General features: G+C 48.1%; 1 protein-coding gene across 5 annotated transcripts in view; it reads left to right on the top strand.

Moving 5' to 3' along the window:
- RAI14 (retinoic acid induced 14) overlaps positions 1 to 15505 on the top strand; it is a 63021-nt gene extending 47516 nt beyond the window's left edge. For 4 of the 5 annotated variants that reach the window (XM_078599958.1, XM_078599961.1, XM_078599960.1 and 1 more), the window contains exons 12-17: positions 8023 to 8086; positions 8350 to 8453; positions 8965 to 9996; positions 11827 to 11976; positions 14118 to 14183; positions 15056 to 15505. In XM_078599958.1, the coding sequence (XP_078456084.1) occupies positions 8023 to 8086; positions 8350 to 8453; positions 8965 to 9996; positions 11827 to 11976; positions 14118 to 14183; positions 15056 to 15136 (1497 nt within the window). In that variant the 3' untranslated portion in view covers positions 15137 to 15505. The remainder of the gene's footprint in view (positions 1 to 8022; positions 8087 to 8349; positions 8454 to 8964; positions 9997 to 11826; positions 11977 to 14117; positions 14184 to 15055) is intronic. The other variant, XM_078599963.1, reaches the window with a different exon arrangement.
- The last annotated feature ends 207 nt before the right edge of the window (positions 15506 to 15712 follow it).

The following is a 15712-nucleotide window of genomic DNA, read 5'->3' as shown; positions in this document are numbered from 1 at the left end:
GAAAACACGTAACAGGTGGGCCATGAGAAGGCTACCATCTCCCACCTAGTAAAGTCATTAAAGGGTAAGACACAAAGTATAAAATAATTCCAATTAGTCGTGGTGTGGCAACTTATTGAGGTCTCTTCACTGATAGTGCAGTGATTGGTATTGTATTTATTTCAATAAATGTGTGCAGTGTGCCATTAATTGGACATATGAATGTTTTTATCTTCACTTTCCTATTAAGTTAATTATGCATGTGTAGGGGTGTTAGAGAGAGAGCCCGTTATGCATGGCAGCCTATGGTAAACAAACACAGTAGGCGGGGCTACATGTGTGCACGAGCAGGTGCCCTCTGCGACGTCCGTGCCAGACACCCTGGGGGGTCGATTCGGTCATTATGATCCCCCGGGGCCCCACCCCTCAGGGAGGGGTTGGGTATAAAAGGGGAATGTATCGAAGGGCTCGGGAGTGTTGTGTTAGCTAAGAAGAGAAGACGGAAGACGTCCTAGATAGAGCCCTGGTCTCCCCCTGGCACGCCGTCCTTATCAGGACCGCGCAGGCTCGAGCCAGTGGCGTGGTACCAGAGCCAGAGCCCGTGCTGGTCTGGACTCTGGGTACCGGGCCCGACTGACCAGTGTCGGGCCAAGATAGCCTCCCCTAGCCCATTAGAGGAGGACTCAGAGGCAGGCTAGGGTTAGCCTAGAGGTGTGTCCTCAGATAGACGGGTGAGGGGGCCGATACCCCCTCAGTGTGTATGTCACAACGTGTGGTGTTAAATAAACAAGTGTGCCTCCAACTCCGGTGTGAACGAGTCATAAGCGTTACTACATCTGGCGTCAGAAGTGAAACAAAGTACGAACATGGATACACGCCGGACGACTCGAGTCGGGGTACCAGAGGCAGAAGACACCACTGCAGTCGGAGGGCCCGAGACGGCTGAAGATGCCATCGACCAGCCGGGGCTGGGCGCATCCACGCCACAGCAGCTGGAGGAAGGGGAGCCGTCGATGGAGGGGCTGAGGGAGGCGCACGCGAAGCTGACCGAGCTGCTGTACGCCGCAGCCGCCATGCTCGACACCATCACGCAGCTGGGGGCTGCGGGACCGCCACGGGGCAACGGCAGCCGACGATCACAGCGCCTTCCCGCCATTTCCACGGAGCAACATTTTGAAACTCCCGCCATCGCCGCAGCTGCTGTTGAGGGCGTGGCCGCTCTAAGCATCGCGTCCAACGGCGGGAGTACAGTACCTGCCGCGTCACCACCAACGGGCGGAACGTCACCACGGGTGCGACCGGCGATGCCATCGCTGGTTCGTGCCGACGCTGACTTGAGTGAGGCGGACGAGGGAGTGCGTTCTTCCTCTGCAGCCGCTGCCTTACATCAGCGGCTACCTCCACTCAAGGAATTTGTGGGCGAGGATGGCGACTGGGGCGGCTTCCAGCGGCGCTTCCTCGCTCACCAGGAGATGGCACAGTGGACAGACGCCGAGGCTCTCCGCGCGCTGCCAGCACTTCTCGACAGCGACGCCCTCGCCACTCTAACATCGGCTTCGAAGGAGAGGCGCTCCACGCTGCGGAAGGCGATGCAGGTGCTGTCGGCGGTATATGGTCCACCATCGGACTGTCGCCAACTCTTTTACGATCGCCAGCGGGGGACGAAGGAGTCGCCCCTGGCGTACCGCACAAGCCTCCTGGCACTGGCGAAGGAGGCCTTTCCACGAATGGATGACGAGGGTGTCGACGCCATGGTGACAGAGAAGATACTTTTGCTGGCGGACGACTTAGACATCGTCATTGTCGCACAGGACGATGCAGAGATGTGCTCCCTCCAAGCGGCCCGTCTTCTCCACGCAAACCTGTCCTCTCAACGACGGAAGGCCAGCAAGGCGGCGAGCGGGCGTGCCGTCGCTGCAGCCACCCTCCCGGCGGAAGAGGTTTGCGCCATCGACCATCAACGGCAGCATGGAGCGGGAGTACGGGAGGACCGGGCCGGTTCAAGCCGTCTACAACATCCATCGTCGTCACCAGCGCTTCCACGCTGTTACAACTGCGGCATCCGGGGCCACGTCGCCTCGGGGTGCCGCTCTCCTGGGCAGCGCAGGACGACACCTCAACGGGACGCCGGCCCTCGTCACAAGCTCCACCATCATAATCCGGCGAGTCGCGGCACCCCTCATGCTTGGCCCACGCACACGCCCGTCACACACTCAAACACCGCAGCGAAGGGGGGGCCAATATCGCGTACCATGGCACCAACACGCACCGCTCTGGGTACTCAGATTGAACCCAGCCAGTGGTCCGTGTTGGCCCATCGGGTTGTAGCCGCGTCGTCAGGGTCGTCGGCCGTTGTGGGCCACATCGATGGGGTTGAGGTGCGCATCCTGGTCGATACAGGAGCATCGGCGACCATTATTTCGGAGTTGATTTATAACATTCTCCCTGCCCAAAGCCGTCCTTTGATGCCTGTTAACGTACCATTCTTTGCTGCTAACGGGGGTTCACTTGGCATCATCGGACAAATTCGTGCCCAAATTTGTGTCGGGGATATTAAATTGTCTGGGCCGATTTTTGTTTCCTCCTCGCTGGCGGTTCCGTGCCTGCTGGGGACGGACTTCCTGGCCAAAATGCCGATTAGGATATTAATCGACCAGGGATGCATTGAGCTCCCATCGGGCCGACGCATGGCGTTTCTGCCATCCCCCGCTACGAGCCGGACGGCGTTCGCGACGGTGCCGGCGTTCGTAGATAGAACGGTGCGCGTTCCTCCGGGGGCGCAAATGTTGATTCCTTTGAAACTTCGGCGGCCCTTCGCTAAGGGCATTGGGGCTCAAGGGGTTCTGTTGGGACCGTCTAGGGCCGGGGTCAGTGGACCTGATTTACTCCCGGCCCAGACCATAGTGAGAGGGGAAGGAGAACCCTTCATCGCGGTCCTCAATGTGGGCTCGCAGACGGTGGTGGTCCCACAGGGGACCGTGCTTGCTCACGCAACGCCGGTGCCCTGTGAGGAACCCGTCGCGAGTCATGTCGGCGCTGTCCCTGCACCGCGACCACATTCGGACAGCGATGAAGGGTGGCTCGAGGCGCTTTGTGCGGGATCGACGGACCTGTCAAATTTAGAGCGTCAACGTCTTAAGACACTACTAAGGGAATTTTCCGACGTTTTCAGTCGGGATAAATACGATTTGGGCTGCACTAATCTGCTGCGTCACCATATTGATACGGGTGACAGCGCGCCAATACGCCAGAATCCTTTTCGGTTGAGTCCCGCCGAAAAGGACCATGTCAAATCGGCTGTTGATGACATGCTAGCCGCCGACATCATTTCTCCCTCCAACAGCCCTTGGGGAGCGCCGATCGTCCTGGTTAAGAAGCAGGACGGTTCGTTGCGGTTTTGCGTTGACTTTCGGCGCCTTAATAAAATTACGGTTGCCGACGCATACCCGCTCCCACGGATGGATGAATCGCTTGACGCCTTGGCGGGAGCGCGATTCTTCTCCACATTGGACTTACTTTCGGGATTCTGGCAGCTTCCTCTGGACGATGATTCAAAGCCTAAAACTGCTTTCCGTACTCCGCACGGCCTGTTTCAATTCAACCGGTTGCCGATGGGCTTACACTCAGCGCCGGCAACTTTCCAGCGGTTGATGGAATTGGTTTTGGCTGGATTGCAATGGGAGTCGTGCCTGATTTATTTGGATGACGTTATTGTCTTTGGCAAAACTTTTGATGAACATCTCCAGAGGTTGCGGGCGGTTTTCCTAAAGATGCGGGCTGCTAATTTGAAATTTAAGCCCCAAAAATGCCATTTGTTACGCGAGTCAGTGCGTTATTTGGGGCACATCGTGGGACGCTCAGGTATTTCTACCGATCCCGCCAAAACGCAGTGTGTAAGCTCCTGGCCGACTCCCACCTCAGTGGGAGAGGTTAGGAGTTTTATTGGGTTTGCGTCGTATTATAGACGCTTCGTCGCTAATTTTGCGACTATAGCAAAACCCCTACACGCTTTAACATCAAAAGGGGTTCGGTTCTGCTGGGGTCAGGAGGAGGAAGCTGCTTTTTGCTCTCTTCGGGACGCTTTGGTAAACGCTCCTCCCCTGATTTACCCTGATTTTTCAAAACCATTCTTGCTCGACACCGATGCGAGCAACACGGGTATTGGGGGCGTGCTCTCCCAGGTGGTTGACGGCGTGGAACGTGTGGTTGCGTACGGCAGTCGGGTGTTGTCTCCAGCGGAGCAACGATATTGTGTCACCCGTAGGGAACTGTTGGCAATTGTCCATTTCATCCAACAGTATCGCCCATATCTGTACGGTCGGCATTTCACCGTCCGCACAGATCATGCGGCACTGCAGTACGCCCTGAGGGTTCAACAGCCATCGGGACAATTGTCCCGATGGTTGGAGGTCCTCCAGGATTACGATTTCCAAACCACATACCGTAAGGGCGTTCGCCACACCAACGCGGACGCTCTGTCGCGCTTGCCAACCACCTCCGAGTGTGCATGCCTCCTGGGGTCTGGACGTTGCAGACCTCCAGGGGACACATCGGTTCCTGTCTTGGCGGCCGCCAACGACGACGATACAGTAGTTACTAATTCGATCGAACAACAGGGCAAAGATTCCCTGTTGGGGTTGCCCGTCATTGACTGGGGGCGCCTCCAGATGGAGGATGTGTCCCTCCTCGGGTGGCGACGTCGCGTTGGCGGTGCGGCGGGGGGAAAAAGAGGTGGTTCCGACGCATGGGAAATGTGCCAAGGCCTGCTGATGCATTGGGACGGGAAGTCGCGTCGACATCGGCTGGTGGTCCCTACTGGGTTGCGGGGCAGGGTGGTATGGGCCGCTCATGAGCGCCTCCTACACCTGGGGACCCAAAAGACTCTCGCCTTGCTGCAACTTGATTTTTATTGGCCTGGCATGACGAGGGATGTTGGGGATTTGTTGGGATCATGCCCTCGATGTGCACAACGCAAACCGCCGGCACGGGAGTCTAACCCGCCCTTGCAATCGATCAAAGTGTCCAGGATAAACGAGCTGGTCGCTCTGGACATTTTGGGACCATTCCCCGCCACCCCCAGGGGGAATAGATATTTGTTGACTGGTGTCGAGTATTTTACACGCTGGCCTATGGCCTGGCCTCTGGCCAACCAGTCGGCAGCAGCCATCGTGGAGGCCTTTGTTCAGGGTTATGTCCTGGACAAAGGTGCTCCGGAGAGGCTGCTGACCGACCAGGGCAGAAATTTTTCCGGTAAACTACTCAGACAAGTCTGTGATCTCCTGGGCACAAAGAAAATTCGGACCTCCCCATATCACCCACAAACTGACGGGATGGTCGAACGGTTGCATCGCACCATCACGTCCATGTTATCACAACAAGTTTCGGACTCGCAAACGGATTGGGACCTACAAATTCAGGGGGTCTTGGCGGCGTACCGGATGGCACCCCATGCAGCTACGGGGTTTTCTCCCTTTTACCTCATGTACGGCCGAGAACCAGACCCGCCTGTTCGTGCCCAGTTGCAGATCCCCGTGCCGCAGGGAAAAACTAATCTGGCTGACCACGTTAAATTTAATCTGGACAAATTGACCGAGGCACGGGATGCTGCAATGCAAAACTCTGACCTCCGTCAGAAGGCGAATGAGCGCCTCAGATTGAGTCGAGCGCACATGCTGCAGTGGAAGCCGGGGGACAAGGCATGGCTGCACTGCCCCCAGGTGCCACTGGCAACCTCCTCTAAACTGGTGCGGCCATGGCGGGGCCCTGTGGAAGTGGTGGAGGTGTTACGACCGCAGTGCGTGCGCATCAAGTGGGGGAAGCGGCGATGGTTCGTGCACCCCTCTAGGTTAAAACCCTTCTCTGCGGTACACAATCACACTTCACACGCGCGTGGCCAAGCATGTGGGGGGTCGGCCGACTCGCTGGGTCCGTCTCCGTCGCTCTCACCTAATGCCTTGCCGGCTGTGCCACCTTCAGGTGCATCAGGAGTGACGGGCTCACGCCCAATCACCCCTCCTGCGGATACCGAGGGTCACGCGGAGTCGGATGAATGCTCACCCCAAGACGGACAATTGCCACCTGATGGTCCGCCACGCGCGGTTACCCCGTGTGAGGGGCCCGCTGCAAGGACGCGCGCTAAAATGCGCAAACTGTTGTGAGGCCGGAAAATGTGTACATAGCTGTTGTGTTCATTGGATGTTGTGTGGGTGGTGTGTTTCCCACTCCTCGGATGTACATATGTTGGCTTCACCGTGTGTTGTGTGTGCGTGGTGGGTTCCCTGCTGATTGTATATAGGCTGTTTTTTTTACGGAATTCGTATTTATTCGGGGGGGGTGCGACGGGTTGTTTTCTCATCTTGCTGTTGCGTTCTTGTTCTGGTTCCTGTTATTGTTCAAAAATAGTGAGGCACACGCGCGGTCAGGGGGTGAAGGCACCTTTATTGTCAAATTTTTGTATGTTGGCAGCCGGGACGGCTGCATGCTATGCGGGGGGGAGTGATGTAGGGGTGTTAGAGAGAGAGCCCGTTATGCATGGCAGCCTATGGTAAACAAACACAGTAGGCGGGGCTACATGTGTGCACGAGCAGGTGCCCTCTGCGACGTCCGTGCCAGACACCCTGGGGGGTCGATTCGGTCATTATGATCCCCCGGGGCCCCACCCCTCAGGGAGGGGTTGGGTATAAAAGGGGAATGTATCGAAGGGCTCGGGAGTGTTGTGTTAGCTAAGAAGAGAAGACGGAAGACGTCCTAGATAGAGCCCTGGTCTCCCCCTGGCACGCCGTCCTTATCAGGACCGCGCAGGCTCGAGCCAGTGGCGTGGTACCAGAGCCAGAGCCCGTGCTGGTCTGGACTCTGGGTACCGGGCCCGACTGACCAGTGTCGGGCCAAGATAGCCTCCCCTAGCCCATTAGAGGAGGACTCAGAGGCAGGCTAGGGTTAGCCTAGAGGTGTGTCCTCAGATAGACGGGTGAGGGGGCCGATACCCCCTCAGTGTGTATGTCACAACGTGTGGTGTTAAATAAACAAGTGTGCCTCCAACTCCGGTGTGAACGAGTCATAAGCGTTACTACACATGCATTTTCCTTGCTTCTGAGATATTCTCGATATATTTTTTTAATAAATGCAATTACCTAGCATGATATAAATTGCACACCCGCATACATTGTTTGTGGTAATATCCTTCTAGTTTATACACAATGAATCACGTAAGCTTTGCTGACGATTCATGCAATTTGGGTGAACGTAATTGATGATTTTTTTTTACAGCTGAATTAATTTTCTTTTATTTTTTAAAATGCATTTTTGTTCATTAAATAGACTGTCCTATCCGTAGTACTTGAATATACTTTGACTGAGATTTAATGATTGTGTAATAAAAGACTCGGACGCTTCTCTCTGTCCTGTGTCCTTTATTTGGGTTCGATCTCTTTTCCCTCACGGTACTCCCCTATATACTCTCCACTCTGCAGCCCCAGGCTGCTGTCGCTCACGTAGCCCAACTCACTCTGCAGCCCCAGGCTGCTGTCGCTCACGTAGCCCAAACTCCCTCCTAGCAGCCCCGCCGCTGTCACGTCGTGCAGACCCCTGCCGCCGACTCCTCCCTTGCAGACCCGCTGCTCTCTGCAGCCTCCTCGCTGCTCCTCCTGCCCCGGGGTCGGTCACCGTTGGCCGACGGTGCCGATCCTCGTGGCTCGGGTGTGTGGCGACCTCGCCACTCTCTCTCACCCTTCGCCCTGCGTGGCCTCTCACTTTTCCCAGTCCCCGATCACTCCCGACTGCTTCCGGTTACCCCCCTTATAGACCCTTACCCTCTCCCCCACGTGACGTAACTCCTCCCCCCATGACGTCACTTCCGGGAGGTCGTTTACGCCCGCATTACAATTGTATTGGAGTAAGACGAACTCATTAAGTGGCACATTTCCCTTCGTAATGCGGTGACCCGAGATTCTTTCAGGAGCATATTAAAGACACTATATCTGTGTTAATACTCGACGTTAATTTGATTCATGGTGCAGCATGCATATTGATGGGTCTCTGTTTCAGGCTAAACGGACTCCACATGGGTCACCTGTTGAGTCAACTGAGTGGGGAGAACACGGCTTGACAGGTGATTTGTCTCTTTTCTTTCGTTCAACCCTGTGAGTCATGCTGTATCATTGCATGTCCAGCTGTATTTTTTCAACCGCACCTTGTGTGAGACAATCATTCAACTCAGCCCAATGGGGTGTGATCAAGTGAAAGCTAACTTTTTTTCTGGAAGATTTACCGTTGGTGTTTTTTTATTTGAAAAAAAGGATGTACAACAACTCTCCCTGTGCTTGGCAAAATTGTACATTTTGTAACAAAATTTACATTTTGTGATCTCCTCAGGGCACGAAATGGAACAAGAAACTATGACTTGTGATTCCAACTACAAAGTAGTTCAGGAAAGTGATTTAAAAACTCAGCACAATATCGAAACAGAAGAAGGCAAGGTAAAAAAAATCAGTGTTCGCTACTGAAAACAGTGGTCTTGATAATTGTTTTTTTCGCTTTTATCTGGCAACAAAACTGACACCTTTTTTAACAAGGAGTCATGTTTGCATTGACCACAATACCTGCAGTCGGAATGCAAACAAAAAACATAATTCTGATAATGTATGCACTGTCCTTGAAATTGATTGGTCCACACCCGAGACAGCTTTCCCTGAGGACAGTGCATACATTATCAGAGTTATGTTTTTTGTTTGCATTCCGACTGCAGGTATTGTGGTCAATGCAAACATGACTCTTTTTTAAAAAAGGTGTCTGTTTTTTGCCAGATAAAAGGGTAAAAAAACAATTATCATATTTTGCTACTGGCAAAGGAGGTTCCAATGGTGTAAACAGTGGTCTTGTTTATTGTGTAAATGAAAGAGACTTTAGTATTTTATCTGAGTGCTGCTACCAATATATGTATATATCTACATGTACCCTAATGCATATTTTCCCTTTTCTCCGTCATAGATTATGACTGTTGGAGTTCAAAAAAACAGATCTGATATGGATCAAGAGTCCCCTGACACATTTGACATTTCAGAGGCCAATATTCAGAGTTCTTTTTCTACTTGCCAATTGCCTTACCCATGTAATGTGCATGGAATTGCCTGCCAATCTGTCGATGAAACTTCAGAAAACATTACATTTGGAAACAGCATCAAAGGACAAACAACAAATGGGTCGGGCTTGAGTAACCCTGGCCATGTGGCCGATAGTACAAATCAAGAATGTCTCTTTGAAACTGGAGAGCAAAACAAAGAAGATAACTCATTAACAAACTTTCCAGGAATTCTAAATCGTGCAGAAAGTTTGGTTCCGAAAGAGGATGCACCAGTTGATAAAAACATAAACTTGTTGTCACATGAAACAAAATTTGCAGAGGCAGTAGCTAAAGTAAACACAGAACACATCTCTGACATTCATACTGTGAAAAGACAAGATTCAAGGGCATCACAGCTTCAATTATGTCCAGAAGAAAAATCACCTAACAGGAAGTTTAATGGAGGAACAAAAGGGCACAAAGGTGGTGATTTGCAAAGTGAGGACATAGCCAAGGGAGTTGATTGCCACAGCACGGATGTAGCAATTGAAACAAATGAAATGTGTGTTCCAGGCACAAAGACAGATAAACTATCGTCCTATTCCTCTGAGGTTGGAGATGTTCATTGCATGACCAAGGGTAGGAATGAAATTGAAATGGTCTCTTCCGTGGAATATTGTAATATGAAGGCTTCTTTTGATGTGGAGTTGAAGACCCTGACTAAGAAACTGACAATTCTTGCTGATGAACACAGCAAAGTGAATATTGAGCTGAGCCAGATAAAGTTATCCCATCTAAAGGCACAGCAGGAAAAGAAAGGCCTGCAGGCACAAGTCCTTTCCCTTGAGAAGGAAAAAACAAGGCTTCTGCAGCACCACAGCGAGGCGCAGAAGACTACTCAGGAGCTCAATAAAACCAAACATGAACATCAGCGCGTGTTGCAAAGTAAAGAGACAATGGTTAGTTTAAATCACATGTTTGCACTTCAGCTAATTCTTTACTTGTCACACAATTGATTGGTTTTAATCTGTGTTGCGTCAAATGCTTGAATGGTCTGTGCAAATGTTATATTATTCGATATGCATGTATTTTTAAAGGTTATTTCTAGTGTAAGTTTTATTCTGAAATTGGCACACTACAAAGTGCAGTGTAAGGTGGCAGTGTGTGTATATGTTGGTCATCATCCACTCTTATCGTTGAAGCCCATTCAAAGAGCTGAACCTGGGTTGCATTCTAATGAGGTCATTGTTATCCCTATTATTAATATTTACTGATGAAGCAGTGACATGTGAACAAGTATTTTTCTGATATTGCACGTACTACATGTGTAGCTTTTTCATCTGCCATTTTATCTCCTACAACATTAGCATTTTTAAATAAATACTGCCATCTACTGAACCAAGACATCACCATCATCAGCCATGGTCAGTCCACTGCTGAATAAAGGACTTCCCAAACTACCGCCACCACTCTCATGGTCCTGTGACATAATCCAATTAGCACCCACACACAAACTGTGATTCCACCATTCCATCTTCCCTCTGGCCCTATTCTTTGATATGCCCCTTACCTTGCCTGCCTCTCTGTCATTATTCTTCACCACCAGCCCATATCGTGAGGTGCGTCTTGCCCAAGGTCATTTACTTAACTGTGTGGATGATGTAACTTCATGCATTTTCTTGGTTCTTTCGGTAAAGTCACGTAAAAGGGAAATAATAAAATAATAAAAATAACATTATAAAATACAATTCTCACGACGTTTCGGCCACAACGCAAGCAGCCGTCCTCAGGTGAAGAACAGGTCTATCGGAAAGACAGCCTGTTCTTCACCTGTTCTTCACCTAAGGACGGCTGCTTGCGTTGTGGCCGAAACGTGAGAATTGTATTTTATTATGTTTTATTATTTTATTTTTTCCCTTCTACGTGACTTTACCGAAAGAACCAAGAAGATGAATCCCTGCAGTCACGAAAGCTTTAAATCGAAATTTTCTTCATGCGTTATTACATGTGCAACTCTTTTTCATCATACACTGCAACGTTAACATTTTGAGATGAAATGCTGCCATCTACTGAACCAAGCCAGAACTATAATATCTTTGCAGCATGGTCAACACAAATTGGGATCACAGAGGATTGATCGTCCATAAAAAGTCAATAATAATGATGAGCATGCATTTTATTTAACCAAGATAGCCTTGCTGAGTCTCAAGGCTCTTCTTATTTAGGGTGCTGCGTTGGGATGCTTGGCCAATTCTATCAATGGGTGAAACCTGAGTAGCCAAAGAAAACCCACCATACATATGAGGTGGTATGATGTAACTTTGCACAGATTGATTCAGGAATTCACTTGCTCCTGGCCGCATCCTATCCCAGAAGGTTTCAGATTCTCACAAATGTACATTATCCACCAACCCATGTCTCGAAAGTGGTGTTGGATTTTAAATCTGTGCAATTACTACAACTGCTCCAAAGTTATTGCGTGCTTCGAAAATGCACTGATGAGATTGGCTGTGGTGCAGGTGCTGGGTGTACTTTTACATCATGGAACTGTGAGGGAGGGCATGGAACTTGGGGATGCCTTCATATAGCTTTGGATTTATCATGGCTTGTCATGATGAAGAGATGTTTTTTTTCAAAATCACATTGTGCTACTTAAACAAAAATGTATATATATATAAATTACCTTGAGCTGTAGATTATTTATCAGGGTACATGTCGAGCATGTTTGTTCTTTATATATCCGGTAGACCTGCGATTTACATTTCACGCATAATTCTATGACCTTGCAGATTGAAGACCTTCAGAAAGAGGTTGGTAAACTGAGGCTGGCTCTCAACAGTCTCTCCAAGCTGGCATACACATCAAGTGGGAGCAAGCGAGCAAGCCAGCAGGCAGAGAGCCTACAACAGCAGCTCAAGCTGACCCAACAGCAGCTGGCGGTGAGAGCTTTTGGCATAATAGCTTAATCAAATAAATACTAGAGGTGGCCTGGGTGATTTAGGGGTGAGTTTACTGTGCCAACACCGTTGAGATCTCAGGTTCCTGGGTGCACATCCGGGATCCAGCCAGCGATGATTAAAGCCAGTTCTCAAGTGTAATGATGAGAATATATATTTATATTGGAGTAATCCGATGAGCTACGAAGCTATTTTAACATGTGCAGTAGGGGCGGGTAAGAACGTTACAACAGCAAACAATAAAAAAAACACGAGAGTGGGAAAAAGTACAAGAAAGGTAAATAAATTGTGGCCCTAATATCTGGATAAACATTTCACTTGGAGAGATTCAGAAGAAGTGCTATATCTCTCATGACATGATGCCAATATCACTGTTGAAATAAATCTGGGCAAAATGTAAAATATACTTTATTTAAAGGATAAAACAAGGACTATAATTTACAGCAACGTAAGAATACATGTTTTTGGAAAAAATGCGTAATTTTTACCATTTGTGTGTGCCTTTGTGGTTACAGTACATTGGTGTTATGCTTGCATTGATCTCAAGGGCTTTAAGAGTAATTTATGCCCAGCCATTAGTCACTTTGTACTCATATTCTTAGGTTTTTTCCGGTAAAGTCACGTAGGTAAAACATCAAAATTAATGAAAATAAAATAAAAACAAAAATCACGACGTTTCGGAGGCAACACAAGTCTCCGTCATCAGGTGGGACCGTCACAGCCAGATTAGCTGCATCAAGTGAGGCAATGATTCAAGATGTAATCCCTTAAAAACGAGTTGAGGGGGGAGGAGAGGGAGGGGGGAGCTCATCAGAATATGGTAGCCAATGAATGGAACGTATCGGGAGGGGGGGCGGGGCCAAAAGGGTGGGCGACGGCGTGGAAGCGATTGTGCGCAAGCGACAAACTACTGCACACGCCAACACAATGGACAGAGAGGGGGAGGGGAGGTCTGATACACATGATAGACAAAAGAACGAAAATGCCCATGTTTATACCAATGCTGGCTGAACAATGAAGAGAGTACTGTTAAAAATAACTGGGGATGTTAACACTCGGTAAAGTAAAGTAAAATAGTGCCTTTACTTTACCGAGTGTTAACATCCCCAGTTATTTTTAACAGTACTCTCTTCATTGTTCAGCCAGCATTGGTATAAACATGGGCATTTTCGTTCTTTTGTCTATCATGTGTATCAGACCTCCCCTCCCCCTCTCTGTCCATTGTGTTGGCGTGTGCAGTAGTTTGTCGCTTGCGCACAATCGCTTCCACGCCGTCGCCCACCCTTTTGGCCCCGCCCCCCCTCCCTCCCGATACGTTCCATTCATTGGCTACCATATTCTGATGAGCTCCCCCCTCCCTCTCCTCCCCCCTCAACTCGCTTTTAAGGGATTACATCTTGAATCATTGCCTCACTTGATGCAGCTAATCTGGCTGTGACGGTCCCACCTGATGACGGAGACTTGTGTTGCCTCCGAAACGTCGTGATTTTTGTTTTTATTTTATTTTATCTTCATTAATTTTGATGTTTTACCTACGTGACTTTACCGAAAAAACCTAAGAATATGATTCCTTGCAGTCACGAAAGCTTCAAATCTAGAATTAATCCACTTTGTACTCATTACTATTAGCTGGCCACCTACAGTGCTAATATAATTTGTCATGAAATTGGTAAAGTCTTTGCTCTTTGTTGCTTTGGAGCTCGGCCAAATTATGTCTGGCACAAGTGATGAAGTAAAAGGTCAATCAATTTGACTATACCAAACGGCTATTGTTGCATCCTCTGACTTTATTCTTCAATCACCCAGCTCCCTCTGCTCCGAGGTTCTGTATGACACAATAGACGCTAAGGTTGGCCACCTCAATTACCTTGACACCTGTAAGCAAGGCCAATGTGATCATTTGTAATTTTTGTTCAGCAATGTTGGGTACTTAGCAGAAAACCCACGTTAAATTGGCACGTTATTCGAATGCATTGGTGGGGTTTTTTTGTTGACGAAACTTAAATGAGTAACGTGTATATTTGTGCATTTTTAGAGTGTACCTTTTCTGTAGATGATGATACGAAATAATTTGCTGGTATTTTTATCATTCAAGTTTTGCATGAATGTATTTTTGTTGTCAGACGGTAGAGAGGCACCACAAGGATGTCGTGTCTGTCTACCGGATGCACTTACTCAGCGCTGTGCAGGTGAGCATTTTAATGTACAAGAAATACAGACATGCAGTAAAATTATATCATATTAAAATATATATATATATACCAGTGAAATTATTTTGGTGGCAGGGCGGTGCATTGGTTACACTCAGACATCACAGCAAGAAGGGCCTGGTTTTGATTCCCAATTCGGTCATCATTCTGTATTGAGTTTGTATGTTCTACCATTCTGCATGGGCTTCCTCCAGGTTCTCCTGGTTACTCTCGTTGCTAAAAGAACAAAATATTACTAGTATTGGCCAAATAACCCAATGCTGTAAATTTAACAGCAAATTAATCAATTGGCATTAGCAAGACTTGGCAGGACCCTCCTGAAAAAGAGTTGAGATTCGGTGAGGTTTTCTTGGGTAAATACAGTAATCCCACATTTAAAGTGGTAGATGCATTCCTGAAAAGTGAAAACCGCATCAAGTGAGGTATCACTGTTACTGAATCACATTTGCACTATAAAATCACCCTGAAGTCATCCCATGGCGTACCGTATTATACCGGTGCGCTGTGCAGCTCAAGAAAGTCATTCATCGCCAAGCACTATAAAAGCCATATCATAACGGTGTGTATTCCACGTGTTCTCTGTTAGAAGAAACACGTTATAGTGAAAACGTGTTGCGTTAATACGTGTTAAGCGAGGACTTGCCGTAAGCGTAATAATAATGACTATACAGTGGACAATGTCTGTATGTTGAACTTCTTTTGCACCGTATGTAGCCAACTGTACTAATCGCACAACAAACTAAACACAAAAAGCAGTTCTAAAGAAATTAGTTTTCAATCTAAATTTTTACATCTTGTGTTTCACATACTGTATCCCTAACGTGCATTAAATTACTCTTCCCATCTGTCAGGGACAGATGGATGTGGAGGTACAAGAGGCACTACGGCAGATTCTCAAGATGCACCGAATCCACAAGTCTGACTCCTCGTGATTAGCAACCATTGCATAGCAACGCAGTACAAGTGTCGGCTTACAGCAGATATTGAAGTCGTCTACTAAATACATTTCTACCAAATATTTTGTATAAAAAAAACAACAGTTGTGGCTTATTTTAGATATTGAATTGCTTGAATTTATTTTATATAAAGGTTTTTTTATATATATGAAATGCTTGGCCTTTAAAATACAAATGTCATCTGCTGTTAGAAGCCATACTAAAATTATTACGTTCAGCTTGTAATGTTATTGTGATGTGTTGACCATTATAAAATGCACATTCATATAGCTACATGCAACATGATTATACCATAATTCATTTACACTACTAGCAGCATTTTTCAATACAAATTATCACCTGTTATTGCCTGTTATTCTTGCATTTTTATTGTCTCGAGTATCAACAATAGCATGGCAACAAAGACTCACAGCGCTGTATTAAATAACGCAGTGCATCCAATTACGTATTTTGTAACAATCAGAATACATTTCTATTTGCTTTGTCTTTTAAGGGATTACATGCCATCTCCCAGCATATGGCAAGTCGGTTCAAATTACACATTTCCATATT

Source organism: Lampetra planeri, chromosome 13, assembly GCF_965212315.1.
Source record: "Lampetra planeri chromosome 13, kcLamPlan1.2.h2, whole genome shotgun sequence".
Classification (NCBI taxonomy): domain Eukaryota; kingdom Metazoa; phylum Chordata; class Hyperoartia; order Petromyzontiformes; family Petromyzontidae; genus Lampetra; species Lampetra planeri.
This window is presented reverse-complemented; position numbering and strand designations above follow the sequence as displayed.